This window comes from Mirounga angustirostris, unplaced genomic scaffold (genome assembly GCF_029215605.1).
Source record: "Mirounga angustirostris isolate CCGP_5_RB_7025 unplaced genomic scaffold, mMirAng1.0.hap1 SCAF_9, whole genome shotgun sequence".
NCBI classification, from domain to species: Eukaryota; Metazoa; Chordata; class Mammalia; order Carnivora; family Phocidae; genus Mirounga; species Mirounga angustirostris.
The window spans coordinates 112,999,205-113,018,478 of NW_026991717.1; the positions used below are offsets into that span (position 1 = coordinate 112,999,205).

The window sequence follows — 19,274 nt, forward strand, 5'->3', positions numbered from 1 at the left end:
GAAGATAAGAGAAAAACTAAATTAAATTGCTCTTAACTCACATTTTCTTTTAAAGAAAGAGGGCATTGGAATGGATATTTGAAGTTGTTTCAAATCTTTGCTTAGAAGTGAATTTTTTGTTAATATGTTTTGACATTTGGTTAATTTGTTCATTTGTTATTACTTGAACAAACATTAGTGGAAGAAAGATGAAAGCATTGTTCAGTGAAAATGCAGGTAAGTTCTTCATAAAGAGTTCACAGCATACACAGTGCTCAAAAGATTTAGGGAGAAAAACTACTACATTTGGAGGGAACAGGATTTCATGAGTATCTTGGGGTTCAGCAGTAAAATAGGCCCAGTTTCACCGCCAGTCCTGAAATAGCTTCATGAAAGAGCAAACTGGTAGTCATACCAAAACTAGCCCACAGACTTACTTTGTTAGATAGCAGAGTATTTTTATTATTGTTATTGATTTTTGTCTGTATTTTCTCAAGGCAACAGTTGGCTAGAGCTGACTAGCCGTAGCTTGTCACAGTCCTCCTTGACTGTGAAGCCTACCTCACTTACTTGGGCCACCTGTCCAGTACTTTGTGAGCCTGCTCCTCCAACTATCTGGTAAATGACCACTTCTTGTTTTTGTTTAATTTCCATTCCATTGCAGACCAATATATTTATAAAAATTAAATACTAAGAAAATGAAATGGAAAAAAAGACATACAAAATATAAGCCCAAATGTAGTGTTATTATATTCAATAGACATACTCCTCTATGTCTGTTACTCCTATAATTGTAATATTCATATTCTATAAAATTTTTTGAAGGCTTTGTCTCATTTTCATACTTCCTTGTTGCAGACCAGTTTGGATTATAATGCCACATTCTTCATGTGTTAAAATAGTATGGACCCATAGGTATGCAGATGAAAGTAGTGCTGCTCTTACTTCAATAAAGAATTTAAGATATTAGTAATGCACTAATTTCCCAGGAACTATCTGGGACAGGTAGTATAGTTCAAAATCAGTGTCACTATTTGAGGCAAGCTATTTAACATCCAAATCTCTTCTATTAAATGACCTTATAGGATTGTTGTGAGGATGTAATGAATTAATATGAGCGCAAGACTGTATTCTAGAACATAATAAGAACTTTAGAAAATGTTGAGGATTGTTCTTAATGATTATGAAAACTTCTTTAAGGTTTTCATTTTTAGAACTTTGTTCAAAATTATAATTTTTAAGCCTTTATTTGGAACAGACTTCTAATAATGGGTAAACTCCTCCATCTCCCTCTCCAGTTACTGGAAGCTTCTCAGCAATTTGTTTTGGATCTGAAAGGTCTAGTTTGGTGGTTGGCATTCCTATTCACCATGAATGTTCCATTTGGAACAGCCTTCTCCTTTAGTCTCCCTGCCTTATAGTATTTTTCTTAGTATTTTCTTAGTATTTCTTAGTATTCTTTCTTTTCATTAATTTTCATTTTAAGTCTTGTTTTGTTTTTCATGTGTTAAAAAGTTTTGTGTCTAACTGTAATAACTGACTCATTCAATAATAGATATCTTTGGGGCTTTGAGTTACCAACAGATCAAACATTTGTGTCTTTTGTTCAGCCAGTATGCTCTTCTCCTACAATTGGTTCTTTTTGAAATAGATGTGACAAAGTTGCATTTTTCAGGGCTTTTGCGTTGTCTGGTATGTCAACGTTTTATTCTCTTCAGATAATGCAATAGATATTAATGTTATGTCTGTTTGGAGTTTCATTTCTAAAATAAAACATTTTATACTTTGCATTCTAATTTACCCGTGTCTGGAAAGCAATCAGTAATTTTGCCTTTCCTCAGATTATTGTCTTATAAGGTTATTGTTTCATAAGTATCTTTGCTTGATAAAAGTATTTGGATCAAATAAAATCTAGATAAAATCTGATTGAATATTTTCCTGAAAAACTTTCTTTTCCCTAGGATATTCTATGGATAAGTGTTATTGAAATTTATCTGTTTAATAATATTAATAATAGGTAACTTACTGAACTCCTTCTGTGTAGTGCCAGGCACTGATGGCGCATTGTCTTATTAAATCAGGAGAAGACTGTGAGATAGATACTGTTAAACCTCACTTTTCAGATGGGCATACTCCAGCTCAGAGAGTATGGTAGACACTGGTAGAGATGGGATTTGAAACTAAGTCAGTTTGATTACCAATCCAAAGCACTTGACCATTAGATGGTATTTGTTTTTCTGATGAACACTGTAAAGAAGGAATGAAAGTACCATGGATCTAAATTGGCACCTTAGCTCCCCAAATTAGGAATGTCTTAACACCACTAACATTATCTCCATTAGCTCTCCAAATTAGAAATATCTTTAACATCACTGACGTTCTCCCTTCCACGGTATATCTCCTACCTTGTATTTTGTCAGTGTAGCAGAATTGAAACTACAGAGGTAAACCATCTTCAAATAGCACTGAAACCTATAAGAAAGAGTGGAATGTCTTAGATGCCTTTTAAATCGACACCTGCCAAGTTAGAATCTGAAGCAATTCCCATTTTGAACTATCCAAAATTAATTTCGTACTTGATGTCTTTTTAGTCAAGACAGTTCTAAATTGTGATATTCAAGAATTCACATGCTTTTTGAGGGAAGAAGACCTGAAATGGATTCTGGAATGCTTCTGTATGTGACAGTCTTAACCTTTCCTTTAATTGTAGAAGAAGTGCAACTTTGTTGAATGATAACAAGGTTTAAGATCCTCTGTAGCTCAGTTTGGAATTCCAGGTAACAAGTAGTAATGCTAAGTATAAGTACAGGTATTTCTTAAAACCTATGACAGAATTCTAGAAGTCTCAATCCTCCTCAAATACTAATATTGAATGTCTAATTTTATTGAAATAAAATAGAATTTATAGGAATAGGTATCAGTTGCTCTGGAAATTCATCTGCCCCATTGTATGGATTTTTAAGTGATGACATCTTGGGGTTAACTACTAGATAAGTACATTAGACTTCTATTGCAAGCTCTATATTTCTCTAGGGGTCGGTTTTCTAGTAACCAAAAAATTATACCCTGGCTTCTGCACCTGTATGTTTCCTTCATTAATTTTTCTTGCATTTGACAAAGGCAAATTGGGGAAACAAGATGGGTGCTAAAAGCAAAAAAATGAAACAATGAAATGGATTTTGTAGTGAAGCAGTTTAGCATTGTGTTTAAGAGTATAGATTCTGGGATGAACCTAGAGGGTATTATGCTAAGAAAAATAAGTCAGTCAGAGAAAGACAAATACCCTATGATTTCACTCATGTGGAATTTGAGAAACAAAACATGAATATAGGGGAAGAGAAGGAAAAATAAGATGAAAATAGGGAGGCAAACCGTAAGAGGCACTGAACTCTAGGAAACAAACTGAGAGTTGCTAGAGGGGAGGTAGGTGGGGGGAAGGGGTAATTGGGTGATGGGCATTAAGGAGGGCACTTGATGTCATGAGCACTGGGTGTTATATGCAGCTGATGAATCACTAAATTCTACCCCTGAAACTAATAATACACTATGTGTTAACGAAATTGAATTTAAATACAGAGAAAAGAAGAGTATAGATTCTGGAGCTAAATTATGTGGATTCAGATTGTGGCTCTGCCATTTGCCTGCCTGTTGTGAACCTGGACAAATTACTTGAACTTTTGTAAAGTGAAGATAATAGAAGTATCTATCTCATAGGATTGTTGTGAGGATTAAATGAATTGATATATATGAGGTGATATAATAGAACATGCTTGGCATAGTAAGTACTTAATAAATATTAGTTATTATAATAGAGATGAAGGAGAATATTGGTAGCACCTCTTTTGTGTAGAACTTGTCCATCCAGAAACTTCATTAATCTACAGCACCAGAAAAGTCTGTGAGTAGCTAAATAGGTAGCCTAAAGAGCAAGCATTTTACTTGCTCTCTTCTGTTCTTGGCTGTCACTTGGCTTCTGTGTATCTTTTTTTGTAACTCTAGTAGGTTAGTGTGCCAGTTATCAATGTATTGCCTCTCAGCTCCAAATTTACTCTTCATTGACTACTCTGCAGAAATGGATATGGGCCCTTTAAGTATTTTTTCCTTTGCCAGCTGGCCCAGTAGAGGATACTGGCGAGAAAGAGGAAGGGTTTTTCCTTCTTGGTCCGTGCTTGCTTCTAGGCAACTACTCTGGCAGCCATTCTTATGGCACAGGCAGCCAGCCTCCCCGGTGCCCAGCTTCCCCAGTGCAGGCTCCTGCAGCATACACGTTGGGCTTCTCTGGCCTCCAGCTTGGCTTCTCCAGGGCCCAGCTCCGGCACTACAGGCAGGTTTTCAAGCCGTAGACTCCTGCTGAACACATACTTCTCCAGCGCCCAGCAGTCAGTAGTTCTCACTGGCACCACCCTGCCTTGGGTAGTTTTATAGGATAGGAGAGTCTCTCCAGTAAGACACTTTCCCATGGCGCGCCTGGGTGGCTCAGTCGGTTAAGCGGCTGCCTTCGGCTCAGGTCATGATGCCAGGGTCCTGGGGTCAAGCCCCGCGTCGGGCTCCCTGCTCAGTGGAGAGCGTGCTTCTCCCTCCCCCTCTGCCTGCCTCTCTGCCTACTTGTGCTATCTCTCTGTCAAATAAATAAATAAAATCTTAAAAAAAAAAAAAGACACTTTTCCATGAACAGCTTTCTCCAACAGCCAAGAGTGCAGATTTCCAGCAAGTTCCACCAGTGTGGCGCCACAGAAACTTCTCTGCCTCTAATATTGTGCTTTATAATCAGTATAGAGTTGGTCTTCCTATTTCTGCCACAGAGGTCCTAAAACCCTTGGAATTTCCAAAGTGATGAGAGCCATAAAGGTGTCTTTTGCCATGTGAATGAGATGGTTTTTAGAATGCCCCTAGGTAATCTAAGGTTGGAGGCCGGTTGCCAGGAGAACCAACCATGTGATTGGAAGGTTGGAACCTTCATTCCCAACCTGGAAGGGAGAGGGGCTGGAGGTTAAATCAATTGCCAGTGCCAATGATTTACTCAATCTTGCCTGTGTAATGAAGCCTTCATAAAAACCCAGAAAGACAGGGATCAAAGAGCTTGGCCCACAGAGTGATGTAACAATACTTGATGTAATAGCCAAAATGTAAAATTCAAAACATGTCATGTAAAGAATAGTTGATGAACACATGGAGATGCTGGGAGAGTTTTATGCCTGGAGAGGGCTTGGAAGCTCTGTGCCCTTTCCCCATACCTGGCCCTGTGCGTCTCTTCCATCTGGCTGTATCTGAATTATATCTTTTTTATAATAAACCAGTTAATCTAATAAGTAAAATGTTTGAGTTCTGTGATCCACTGTAGCAGATTAATCAAACCCGAGGAGAGGAGGTCAGTCAGAAACATAGGTGACAACCTGGACTTGGATTGGTATTGAATGTAGCTGGGGCGCAGGGGCACGAGAGCACCCGGCTCCAGGGGGTCCCAGACACACCAGGTTTGGCCACTTGCTGCTGACAAAATCCGAAGGCAGAGAGATGAATGATGGTGAAACGAGAAAGGAGTTTATGTCAGTGAGGCCAACACTGGGAAGACAGCGGACTAGCATCTCAAAGACAGTCTCCAAAGTGCTGCAAATACTTCCAGGTTTGTATGAGGAAAATGTGGGGCAAAGGTCGGTGGGTGTGTGCAGGTGGGCAGTAGACAGTCATGGCCTTGGAGTCAGTTATACAGGGTCTTGCTGTCTCAGGGCAGCCCTTATTGTTCAAGGGGGTAGTTTTGGTTCCTGTCAGGGGATGCTTTGCCTGCAGGGTCTTTTGCCACAGTTAAGAGGTAAGCTGGAAAGAAGAACTTGATCAGTTAGAAAGGTTGAGGTCAAAATGGAGGCAGTTGATGTTCTCTTTCATGAAGGTGGGGTGCAGTCTTATAGGACAGAACCCTTAACCTGTGGGATCTGATGTCTTCACGCAGATAGTGTTAGAATTAAGTTGGATTGTGGTACACCCAGCTGGTGTCCCAGCATTGCTTGGTGTGGGGACCCCCCCCCCCCAACACACACACATCAGAATTTGTCCCAGAATCTTTTACTGCTCTTCATTGAGCCCCAGCCATGCCCTTTCTAGCAGGGTTTGGATCTCCGCCCACTTGGGACGTCTTCTTTGACCACTCTTACCTCAGTCCTATAGTAGGCACTTCTTTTATCTGCTGCTATTCTTATATTCTTTAGAGTTCTGTCCTATTAGTTATTTTCTCATTATTCTGTCCCCTGTTTTAAACTTGCTCTGTTCAAATTATGATTTCTCTTTCTTGATTGGACCCTGACTAATACAACTAGGTAATGGGTCATAAAAGTCAGTAACTGCTAAGGCTGAACAGTAAATCAGGCCTGGAGTAAGATAAAACAGTTCAAGTGCCACAATATGTGGTAGCTGACCTTGAGTGTCAGTGCCTGGGAGTCATGAGGGAGTGACGAGAACTGTGGTCATCTGAACATGTGTCATTGGACAACCTCGGTCTTGGTGTGGCCAAATCATCCTACTTTTCAGAAGCTGGAAATCAGGGGTGCCTGGGTGGCTCAGTCATTAAGCGTCTGCCTTCGGCTCAGGTGATGATCCCAGGGTCCTGGGATTGAGCCCCTCATCGGGCTCCCTGCTCAGCAGGGAGTCTGCTTCTCCCTCTCCCACTCCCCCTGCTTGTGCTCTCTCTCTCACTGTATCTCTCTCTGTCAAATAAATAAATAAAATCTTTAAAAAAAAAAAAGCTGGAAATCAGGGTTTTTACATGACATGTTTTGAATTTTACATTTTGGCTATTAAATCAAGTATTGTTACATCACTCTGTGGGCCAAGCCACCCGTGTTTATGAGTTGCCAGTCTATAACCTCTGGGCTGGACTGATTTCTAAGCTCTTCGAAAACTAGAAACAGCAAACTAGAAGGGGGGGGGAAGCAAGTAGAGGAAATACATCACAACATGACAAGAGGGGGAGACTGGAAAACATTTCAGATTATTACAGAAGGTCAAAGTGCAGTTGTTTAGAACCACTTAATAAAGGGGAAGACATCTCCAAGTATACATTATTGAGGGCATTGTGCTCTCTGACCACAGTACAATAATTAATAGTAATAATAGCTACAGTGTTAATTTATGTGTCAAGTTCTGTGTTGATTTTAACAGTAACCTTGAGAGGGAAGAATTCTTGTCCTGTTTGTAGATGAGGAAACTAAGCTCAAACTGAGTTTACTAAGTTCAAAGCCGTTATTTATATAGCCTCTAAATAAATGAACAAAAATTTTTTTAAAGCGCCCCACAGCCAAGCTTTAGTTTAAAAAAATAAATAAATAAAAAATAAATTTAAAAAATCTTAAAAAAACCCCTTCATAATACAGATTGAGAACCTTCTGAAGAACATTTATGCCCTTTAATCTTGTCATTCTACTCCTAAGGAAATAATCTGAAATATGTTCATAGCATTAGACACAAGAACATTCATTCAACACTATTATCATGGCAAAAATGTGAGAACAAATTTAAATACATGAGAATTTCTATACATAAAACAACTAAGTGTAATGAAAACATTAAAAAATGCCTAGAACACATTTTTAGCAATAAAATAAAACGCTTATGTTATACTACCAGGTAAAAGAAGGGAGAATGTAAAATTATATATAAACCACATAATTAACCACGTTAAAAATGCAGACAAATAGAAAAAAAAGAATGGAAAGAAATAAAAAATGTTACTAGCAATTGTCACTGGACAGTGGGATAATAGATATTATTTTCCTTTTACAAATTATCATATTTTCTAAATTTTCACAAAGAGCCTCTATTATACAGCCAAGCTTTTTTTTTTTTTTTAAAGATTTTATTTATTTGACACAGAGAGACACAGCGAGAGAGGGAACATAAGCAGGGAGAGTGGGAGGGGGAGAAGCAGGCCTCCCGCGGAGCAGGGAGCCCCATGCAGGGCTCGATCTCACGACCCCTGAGATCACGACTTGAGCCAAAATCAAGAGTTGGACACTTAACTGAGTGAGCCACCCAGGAGCCTCAAGGAAAATGTATTTTTATTATTTTAATTTTCTCAGGTCAATTAATCTTCTTACATATTAATAATATAATATGTGTTGCCAGTGTTCTTCCAGGTTCTCTCCCAGTGGATTTTTGTTTGTGTTTGTTTTTGTAGTCACACTGAACAGTCTTATGGGATTTCCATTATGCTTAGTTCTTTTATGTTTGAAAAAACTCTTACTCAAAAAAAAAAAAATTAGTCTTGTTTATCCAAAATTGGAGGAAGTGGAATTAATAAAGTATTGCTTGTTATTACCTCTAAGTCAAATGAATTAGGAAAGGGGGAAGCCTCTATGCCACTGGAAAAATGGTAAATTATTGGAGATTGTTTGCTGAATTTTTATCCAAGTATCTGGGGTTTCATTTGTTATTCTTGCGAAGGAGGGGCTTAGAAGCCCCTTCTTGCGTGCTTCTAATGATGTTAGAGAGAAGTAATGATGACTGTTGCCCTGTGCTAAGTGTTCTGCTCCTGCATGATAATCGTAGCGTCTGCCGTATGCCCTTCTTACAGAGGAGGACACTGAACTTACTCACGGTCACTGCTGCAACTTAGAGGCAGGAAACTTTTGGGCAGCTTGTCTCAGTTGTCAGGACTTGAAGAACAAAGTTCACGTTTGAGTTTTCTTTATTACCTGTTCCTGACAATTAACAGCAGGTAATATAGCAGTTAAATTTGCAGTAGGAAGTATTTCCTTGAAGTAGGTTTGTTTGTAAGAAGATGGAGATGACCACCGTTGCTTGAACAGGAGTCACTCTGCACCCTAGGATATTTCATCTCTTTAATGCCTAGAGCTTTGAAGGGAGCAGTCTTATAATGAAAGAGCCATCTTTAATTTTTTAGAAAACTGTAGTTGATGCTTTCAGTACCAAAATGAACATGGTACAAGGGGGATTGAAATAAACTGTTTTAAATATTATAAGCTTTTAAATTCTTGGCTTATATTTCATCAGACGAAATAATTTATTTATTTATTTTTTATTTTATTTTATTGAGAGAGACAGAGAGAGAGCATGAGAGAGAGGAGGATCAGAGAGAGAAGCAGACCCCCTGCTGAGCAGGGAGCCCGATGTGGGACTCGATCCCGGGACTCCAGGATCATGACCTGAGCCGAAGGCAGTCGCTTAACCGACTGAGCCACCCAGGCGCCCCCAGACGAAATAATTTATTGATTATTTCTGTGAGCAAGGAAAGAAAAACCATTTAATTATGTTGGTGTCTGCCAAGAAAATTCAACTGGTTTCAAAGCTTTACACTGATAGTGAATGGCATTGAATACAAGCTGTTTTAATTAATACATCTGGTCAGTCCTTTGGCTCAGTCAGGTTGCAGCTGTGAGACCATAGAATGAACGTAAAACCAATGGCATTGCATAGTTCATGCCTCTCTTGAGCAAATATGTCATTTCTCTGACAGAAACTATTGCTCTGGGTGCTCCGTTTTCATCTTGAACCACACTTGGAATTTGTAGTTCTTCATTCAAATACATCCTTATAGTGACTTACCATAAGCAAAGGAGAGAACCTGTCAGCATTTTAACTTTGACATATACACAGTTTTGAGATTGAATACCAAGTTGTGAAACTGTGAAAAAATATAGCTATGCAAATAACATGGAGCCACATCTCTAGTGCTTGAAATAAATCAGATTGCATCTAAAATAATTTAGGTAATTAAGAAATTTTTAGAAAATAAAAATGGAAACCACAAGCTGTGACAGTGCTGCTTATCTTTTTGACAACTGATTCTTTTTGTCATTACAAGTGTTACCTCTGTAGTATTAGTCATCCTGAGAAGGTTAGTAGACATTTACCTAGCTCATAAAAGTTATGGAGGATGAACAATCTTTGTATTGCTTTGTTGAAGATTGAAGTAGTGACTGAACAAGATTCTGAGCTCCTTGGGAAAAAAAAAATAGATGTCATTTAAGATATTTGCATTAATGAGACAAATGACAGCATTGCTTCACATTTACTATAATGGAATCCCATTATGGTTCTTTATTATATGTACTTGAATACCCCTTGAGCTGAAGCATAAATTCCAAAGCATCTAACCACTGAAAATTCTTGATATGGTTACACTTGTAAGGAATATGTTAGGCCTATTTCCCAGGCCTAAAGAGGTTCCACTGCACTTGTGTATCTGTTGATATTAGAGCCAGTGAAATGGGCGGGGGTACCAAGTCCCTAGTCCCTTGCATGGTACTAGGCATTTAATTCATTCTTTCAATAAATATTTAGGGAGAATTTGTTATATGCCAGTTTCTGTCCTATAAACTGCTGAGCGTTGAGCAGTAAATTAAAAACGAAAACCCATTCCCTCACAGAACAGAATTTTGGGGTAAGGACAAACATAGTGTTCAGTGGATGTTTAATCTCATTTGGTAAATAAATGTGCTTTACTTAATTTCAAAAGGAACTAGAACACAATGCAGTAATTTTAGCTCTCATTGTCTTTCCTCCAAGGAGGTTTTATAAAACCAGATGATTTACTCATGTTTACCTTGATCTTTTCTTATATTTTCTCAAATTCTTTGTTTCAAAATTGTTTATGGTATTATAATACAGATCTCATGTTTACACTGAAGGTCAGGGTTTTCCAGGCTTTTGCGTTTCACAGATCAGTAATATTTTTGAAATTAGGGAAAACTGACACAAGATTGCTTTTAATTTTGCCAAGTAAGGAAACTAAAAATGAAAACTATTGTCACCATCATTTTTTAAAAGAAAGGACATTTTAAGATGAAAAAACAGGTAGGACATAATCTCAGAATGAAAAATAGCCTTCTACATTGAAGAAATAAAACCGTAGGAAAAGCTTGGTACATTGTCCTTCTCCTACTTTGCTATGGAGCTTTAGAAACTGTCAATAGAGAACAATTATAACTAGTTATAATTTTGGTTTTTCTCTTGTTGTTTAGGGATTCTGCTGGCTCACACTATTTAAAGAGGCAGTGTGATTGAATGTCACCTTTCTTCAGAGGTAGATTTTGTATAAGGAATTGTATATAGTGCCATGTGATGAACATTGTCTTGGAATGTACAGAGCAACAGAGTACATTGTCAAATCTAATCATGTCCCTCCCACTAACTAGCCTACCCATGGGATCTTGAGCAAATTATTTCTCACCTTTGGCCTTTGATTCTTCATCTGTATATTGAAAGGAGATCATTTTTTACATTTTCTTCCAATTCTTAAACTTGGATTCTGTGTTGATAACTTTGGTAGCTAGTATCCCTCTTATTAATCTGAAGATTAGTAAAATAAAAGAAAATAAAAATAATTTTTACTGTGTCTTTCTAGAAATTTGGATCAGGCAGCATTTTAGGAGAATTATTTTTTTACTTCATGGATTTGAAAGTTTTTTTCTTAATGCCCATAGATGTCTAAGTTATTCTGGATGGCATGTATCCCTCAGTTATTTTGCATGGTACTACTTCACCTGAAACTTAATTTTGTAGAATGCAAGTCTCAAGAACTCACCTCTGCTCCTGGTTTTTAAATCTTGTCTTTGTAGTACTTCACGTGACACCAATGTAGAATATTCTAAAGCACTTGGTCAGTGCCTAGTGAATTTGTGGATTGGTCCAGAATTGTGAATACTACTGGTTTTTCCATGTAGTCATTGACATAAAATTGTGAGGAATGACTTTAAAGGAATGTCTGAATGACAGATGAATTTTTTTTATTCTTATGTTAATCCCCATACATTACATCATTAGTTTTAGATGAAGTGTTCCATGATTCATTGTTTGTGCATAACACCCAGTGCTCCATGCAGAATGTGCCCTCCTCAATACCCACCACCAGGCTAACCCATCCTCCCACCCCCCTCCCCTCTAGAACCCTGTTTGTTTTTCAGAGTCCATCGTCTCTCATGGTTCGTCTAACAGATGAATTGTTTAAGAAAGAATTTTGGAAGTGCCTTTTAGTATTATACATAGACTCTGAGCTTGGTTTCAAAGAGCTGCCATGAAGAAGCTTTGTTACAATTGAATAGTTCTAAAATGAATCCTTTCAGGGCTCCTGGCAGAGTAAATTAGTACCCAGGTAATTTTTTATAGATATGTAATTTTGTAGAGTAAAAGGCACCTATCTTAATGCAGTTTGATGAACTTTGACAGATGTATACAAATGTCCGTCATGTCCCAGTCAAGATTTAGAACAGTCCCATCATCCTAACAAAAATAACCTGGTGCCATTTTCTAGTTAATGTTAATCTCTCCTGCCACTATGTTCTCATACTAACCCCTTCTGCTGGAGGCAGCCACTGTTCTGATTTCTTTTGCCAAGGGTTAGTTTGGACTGCTTTTAAACTTCATATAAATGGACAGTAAGTAACTCTTTTGTGTAAGGCTTCTTTCATTTAAACATCAGAATAATGTTTTTGAACTTCATCAGGTTGCTGTCTGTAGCAGTAGTTTATTCCTTTTTGTTATTGAGTAGTATTCCATTTATGAGTATACCACAGTTTGTTTATACATTCTCCTCTTGATGGACATCTGATCAAATTGTGCCTCTTATTGCTAAAGCTCCTATGAACATTCTTGTACAAGTGTTTTTGTGAACATACATTTTTATTTCTCTTGGAAAATACCAAAAGTGGAATTGCTGATAAGAGAATAACTTATCAGGTTATTCTTGATAGCAGAATAACTTGATAAGAGACTAATAGTTTTCCAAAGTGGTTGTACCATTTCATGGTCCCAGCAGCAATGCATGAGAGCTCCACTTGCTCTGTATCTTTGCCATCATTTAGTGTCGTCAGTCTTTAATCTGAGCCATTCTAGTGGGTGTAAGGAAGTATCTTGTAGTTTAGATTTGCATTTTCCTGGTGAGTAAAGATGCTGAGCATCTTTTCATGGGCGTATTGGACATTCATATATCTTTGGTGAAGTACCTATTCAATATTTTACCCATTTTTTGTTGCGTGGGTTTTTTGTTTGTTTTTGCCTCTTACTGAGTTGTGAAAGTTGTGGAAGTTCTTTATATTTCACAAGCCCTTTATCAGTATCTTAGGTTGGGTTACCCAGAAAACAGACTCTGAGAAGGAGATTTGCATGCAGGAAGTTTATTGGGGAGTGCTCTTGGGAATAACACCTGGGAAAGAATGAGTAGAATTAAGCAGATGGAGAAGTTGAATTGTAATTCGGTACAGTAGAGGCCTCAGCTCACCTGGCTCTGAAGCTGGATGGCTCTTCAGAGATATCCGGAATTGAGGCAAGAGGACCTGGCTTTGTACCTCCTTCCAGACAACCCAGGGGACTAGTCATGGGATGTGAACTGCCCTGCAAGAGGAAATATAGTCTTAGGTTAGTCAGTATCCTTTGGCCCAAAGTAAGGTCCTCAGAGAGACTCAGCTGTGAGCCATCAGTAGGCAACACTCCCAGCAGCTAGGGAAACAGGTGTCTCCAACCTGGAGGAGATGGATGTGGGCAGTGTTACCAGCATCCACTACAGATATATGTGTTGTGGATATTTTCTTCCAGTATGTAGCTTGTCCATTTTCTTAGTGGATCAGCATATGTTTTAAATTCTTTTTTTTTTTCCTGAAGATTCCATTTATTTATTTGCCAGAGAGAGGGGGAGAGTACAAGCAGGGGGAGTGGCAGGCAGAGGGAGAAGCAGGCTCCCTGCTAAGCAAGGAGCCCGATGCGGGACTCGATCCCAGGACCCTGAGATCATGACCCGAGCCGAAGGCAGACGCCCAACCATCTGAGCCACCCAGGCGCCCCTGTTTTACAGTCAGTTTTTTTTTATTATGTTAATCACCATACATTACATCATTAGTTTTTGATGTAGTGTTCCATGATTCATTGTTTGCGTATAACACCCGGTGCTCCAAGAACGTGCCCTCTTTAATACCCATCACCAGGCTAACACATCCCCCCATCCCCTCCCCTCTAGAACCCTCAGTTTGTTTTTCAGAGTCCATCGTCTCTTATGGTTCATCTCAGGCGCCCCTGTTTTAAATTCTTTTTGTGTGCGTATCCTTGCTAAGAAATTTTGCCAACATCAAGATTGCAAAAATATTCTTCCTTCTAGAAGTTTTTGTGTTCTAGATTTTTATATTAAAGTATAATCCATCAAGAATTAATTTATGTGTATGATGTGAGCTGCCACTCCAGTAATTCTTGAGGGTGCTCAGCTCTTTTCTCTTTTAAGTACACCCCTTTCATCACTTCTCATCTTCCCTTAATTTGCAATGCAGGGGCATCTTTCATTTCCATTTCCCAGAGTAGAGCATAGTCATAGTCAAAATGCTGATAGGACAATTTTCTTCCCTAGCAATTTATTCATTAGTTTGAATTGTGGAGTTCTGAAACCAAGTCCCTACAATGAAATGGTATGCTCAGTCCAGTTCAGTTTACCATTATTTTTGTCCTTCCTCGGGAGTAAAACTTTACATTCATGAATTTTTTTAAAGCAAAGGTGACTTTTATGAATTCATTAGAGAAAATGAGGAGAAGACTAAGTCATATACCATGTCCCCTTCTACACAGAATAGAGCTGTTTTTCCATCTCGTGTTCTCCATGCTCTGACAGTTCATCTCAAATGAATGCCGTGATTAACAGTGCTTTGATGAGTTTGGTAACTTGTAAACGACAAAAGCTCTTAGAATAGCTCAGGATTAAATATTAAAATAGTAACACCAAAAGAAATAAAATAAAATAGTAACACCAGTTGTTTGGTGTAATTTTTCCAAAATGCGTCAATCACTTTCTCGTTGCCTCCTATATAAGACATGTAGAAGTATTTATTTTACAGAAGAAAAGCTAAAGTACTGAATTATTAACCAGTTTGGACATGGAGCCAGTTCTACCTCCCAAGCCAGTGCCCCCAGCTGCCGGATGCATTCAGAATACTCTATTTATAAGTAGCTAATAATGGCCATCCTGAATGTATGAAGGACCAACCTGGCCTGTGTGCTAGGGAGTGGGGGCTTCTCCTCTTGCTATATGGCAAGTATTAGTTGGTGCTGACTTTGCAACTGTAGTTTCTCCATTTTCACTAGAGACACGATGAGATATAGATTCCTTTCTTCCTCCCAAACGAGGGGGTGGTAATGCTTCAACCAGCCTGTCAGCTAAGAACCCATTTTCCTATAGAGACAGTGTATATGTATGTATGTATGTGTATATTATATATTTATTCCCCTAGCCTCAGAGTCACAAGTGCAGTAGTATGTCAGAGATAATACAGCCACTGTTATTTTTGCTAACCTCATAAAGGAAACTAAAACAGAAGTGAAGTACATGACATTCCATTAATTAGTGAAACTTTTTCTTAAGTAATGTACATAATTTCCTCCTTTTAGTTTTTAAGGTCATTTTTCATACTGCTAAGACTCCAGGAAGCCGTATAGGGTACACCACTGCCTCAAGAAATTTTGAAATGGGGGCGCCTGGGTGGCTCAGTCGTTAAGCGTCTGCCTTCGGCTCAGGTCATGATTCCAGAGACCTGGGATCGAGCCCCGCATCGGGCTCCCTGCTCGGCCAGGAGCCTGCTTCTCCCTCTCCCACTCCCCCTGCTTGTGTTCCCTCTCTAGCTGTCTCTCTCTCTCTGTCAAATAAATAAAATAAAATCTTTAAAAAAAAAAAAAAAATTTTGAAATGGGGGTGCCTGGGTGGCTCAGTCATTAAACATCTCCCTTCTGCTCAGGTCATGATCCCAGGGTCTTGGGATTGAGCCCCACATCGGGCTCCCTGCTCAGCGGGAAGCCTGCTTCTCCCTCTCCCACTCCCCCTGCTTGTGTTCCCACTCTCACTGTGTCTCTCTCTGTCAAATAAATAAATAAAATCTTAAAAAAAAAAAAAGAAATTTTGAAATGTAATCTTTTATATCTTGTATGTCAGGAGGCAGTCTCTCAAAGAAATTTGGGTAGTAAGAAAAAAATTGAGATTAGGTTGGATTAAAACCGTAGATCATTTATGGCATAGATTGTGATGATGGTTTCACAGATATATGTTTATCTCCATACACGTCAAGTTGTATACATTAAACATCCTACAGCTTTTGGTATTTCAGTCATACCTCAGTAAAGCAGTTTTTAAAGACATCCGTAGAACATTTTAGTACTGAATTAATTAAGCACATTTTTTTATTGTATGAGTAATACATGTTCATTGTAGCTCAGTTACAAATATGTTTTTATAAGTTGTATATTACATATTATGTTTATATATTATAAAGTCAAAAATTTGTTAATGTTTGATTTACACTTGTTCTACTTACGTGTATACTTTTTATTACAAATATGAGATTTGTAATAAAATTATCAGTGCATATGGTTTGCCACCAGCTTTTTCCTCATAGTAGTGCATCATGACTTTCTGTATCCATGAATAGACCTGAATCATATAATGGCGCGGTGTTGTACTGTGATGAAGTATTATGGTTTACTCAATCAAACTCCTTGTTTGAACATTTAGGATATTTTCAGGTTTGCACTCTTAGTGCGGTGATCATCTTTGCATAGTTCTTTCTTAGGATGAATTTCTAGAAGTGAAATTGCTGGATCAAAGAATTCACATTTTGGAGGCTTCAAACTGAAATCACCAAATAGCGGTCCATGTAGGATGTAGCAATTTACATTTCTCCCAGCATCGGACAAGTGTGCTCTCTTCTCCCATCATGGATAATAGACACGTTTTCCCACATCATTGCCAATCTGGCAAATTTGTAAGTGGCATCTCCCTGGGTTTTTTTTAATTGGCATTAATTCTTCATGAAGCTGACCCTGTTTCATGTTCATTGGCTATTGTAGATTTTGGTCTCACAAATGAGCAGCTCATGGTCTTGATTACAGATACCTCAGAAACTTTTTCTCATTCAGTCATCAATCTTTTCATCAGTTTCTTGTGTTTCCTTTCCAGGAGCGGCTAAAGCTGGTGACTGTTTTGGGTGCTGGCCTTCTCTGTGGAACTGCACTGGCGGTCATCGTGCCCGAAGGAGTACACGCACTTTATGAAGATATTCTTGAGGGTGAGAAAGAAGAGGGTCTGCTTTGAGATATGTTGTTGACATAGAGGGTTGAAAGGAGAAGCCTAGTGGGTTTTTTTCCTGAACATACTTCATATTTGCCATGGAATTCTACCCTGGGAAGAGTTCTTAAAACATATCTTCTGACATCTTTGACATTGAACACATCCTTAGCAGTTTGTGAATTGAATCCCCAATTCATGAATACCACGTAAGATTTATTTGCAGTAATGCATGAATTCCAGTCTAAGTATGACAGTCCTTTTTTAAAGCCCAGTTAAAAACTTCCCAAATTCTACATGATAGTAATTGTATTTTTAGTGTTCTTTAATTGAAAAAATAAACAGATTATACACATTTGGATTCAAGGAGTCTTTACAGTAAACTTGAAGGTATTTGGTGGGGATCTCTGCAGTAAAGGAGAGCCAAAAAAGTGAAAGAAGTCTTTCCTGACCCTAAGAACAATGAGCAGAGAACGAGGAGTATAGGTATGTGAGAGTAAATACTGGGCAGGCGGCTTGGGTCACTTACCTGCTAGACAGTTTGGTCCTCACACCTGGAAACATACTTGATTTAGATTTGTGACTCAGCAAAATCAGATTACTGCTTGTCACGAAACTTCAGACACCTGTGAAGGGGCGCCTGGGTGGCTCAGTTGGTTAAGCGACTGCCTTCGGCTCAGGTCATGATCCTGGAGTCCCGGGATCGAGTCCCGCATCGGGCTCCCTGCTCGGCAGGGAGTCTGCTTCTCCCTCTGACCCTCCCCCCTCTCATGCTCTCTCTCTCTCATTCTCTCTCTCAAATAAATAAATAAAATCTTAAAAAAAAAAAAGACACCTGTGAAGGATCGAAATCACAACAATTTCGTTGTTGAGTGGAATCTTCCAAGTGCCAGTACTCAACTGGACTTTAAGAGTAGTATAGAAAGGTAGGCACTTTCCAAATTTCATATTAGATACAATATAATAAGCAGCTTTTCAGATCTCAGTCAAGGAAAAAAGCTGTGTCCTTTATCCAGAGTGATGATGCTCTCCTCCCTGGGGTGTCAATATAGGCATAATGAATGGTGTCAATATAGGCATAATGAATGGTGTTGGGTAGGCAAAGAGTGGTGGCAGATATTATATATGAGGATTGTGGGGGTCTTATTGCAAAATAGGAGAGAGGATGAAGACTGGTCAAATTTAGGGGGGAGATAATAAATCAGGAGTCCAGGGCAGTGGTTTCTGCTCTTTTTGATCACACATCCTATTGGGGGGGAAAAATAAGCATGCACTATTGCACTGATTTATGTATGCATTATAAAACACAAACCTAAAATAGAAAATTTTGAAGTATGAGGTTTAAAGTAAATTTGTATAGAAGACCAATACAGTTGACCTTTGAACAACACAGGTTTGAACTATGTGGGTCCACTTAATATGTGGCTTTTTTTTTTGATACAGTACTATAAATGTGTTTCCTCTTCCTTAATCTTTTCTCTGGCTTACTTTATTGTAAGAATGTAGTATGTAATATGTAGAACATAAAAAATATGCATTAAAAGACTGTTATCAGTAAGGCATCTGGTCAACGGTACGCTATTAATAGTTAAGTTTTTGAGGAGTCACAAGCTATATGCGGGTTTTCAACTGCGCAAGGGGTCAGCACCCTAACCCCCCATGTTTTTCAAGCATCACCTGTATTTTCTTTCGTATCCCAGTGGATCATCTTGAATTTTTCTGATGTGTGATTATTTCAATGCAGAAATCACTATTCTGGTATACTAGAAAACTTTCAGATCATGACCAAATAGACAAAAATTTTTTTCCTTGACCTTGTAGCTAAGAAAGAATTATGAGTAGCAGTTGTTTTCCTTAAAAAGTTCCTTTTTTAGGGGTGCAGTTTAAAAGTTCTCTGGTCCCTAACCTAGACTACAAAATCAGAATCTCAAGAGAAGGGACCTGGGAATATCTATTTTTAACAGGTTTTCATCTGATTCTTACTAGAAAAGTTTGGGAAACGCTTGGGTAAAGGAAAAAAAAAGTTTTTCAGGTATATTTTTTGGGTTTTTTTAAATAGCAGTTTTATTAAGATATAATTGACATACCAGATTTCAGGTATAGTTTTAAGCTTAAATTTAGCTATCATGTTGTCGAGTTGCATTCCTTTATTTTCAGTGTTCTTGATTTGGGGCCCAAAATAATTTTGTGGATTCATTTGAAAGCAGATACAATGTGCTTTTTAAACCTGCTTTTCTAAAAAGTAAGCATTCTAGTC

At 38.3% G+C, this 19,274-nt stretch overlaps 1 protein-coding gene across 6 annotated transcripts in view; it reads left to right on the forward strand.

The window, feature by feature from the left end:
* The window catches only part of SLC39A9 (solute carrier family 39 member 9), a 54,298-nt gene that overhangs the window by 1,559 nt on the left and 33,465 nt on the right, over positions 1-19,274 (forward strand). For 5 of the 6 annotated variants that reach the window (XR_010405225.1, XM_064571242.1, XM_045901086.3 and 2 more), the window contains exon 2: positions 16,910-17,018. Coding sequence is in view for 4 of the 6 variants with exons in the window: in XM_064571242.1 (XP_064427312.1) it covers positions 16,910-17,018 (109 nt within the window). In the remaining 2 variants the exon portion in view is untranslated. Of the gene's footprint in view, positions 1-476; positions 598-16,909; positions 17,019-19,274 lie in introns of all 6 variants that reach the window. The other variant, XM_064571245.1, reaches the window with a different exon arrangement.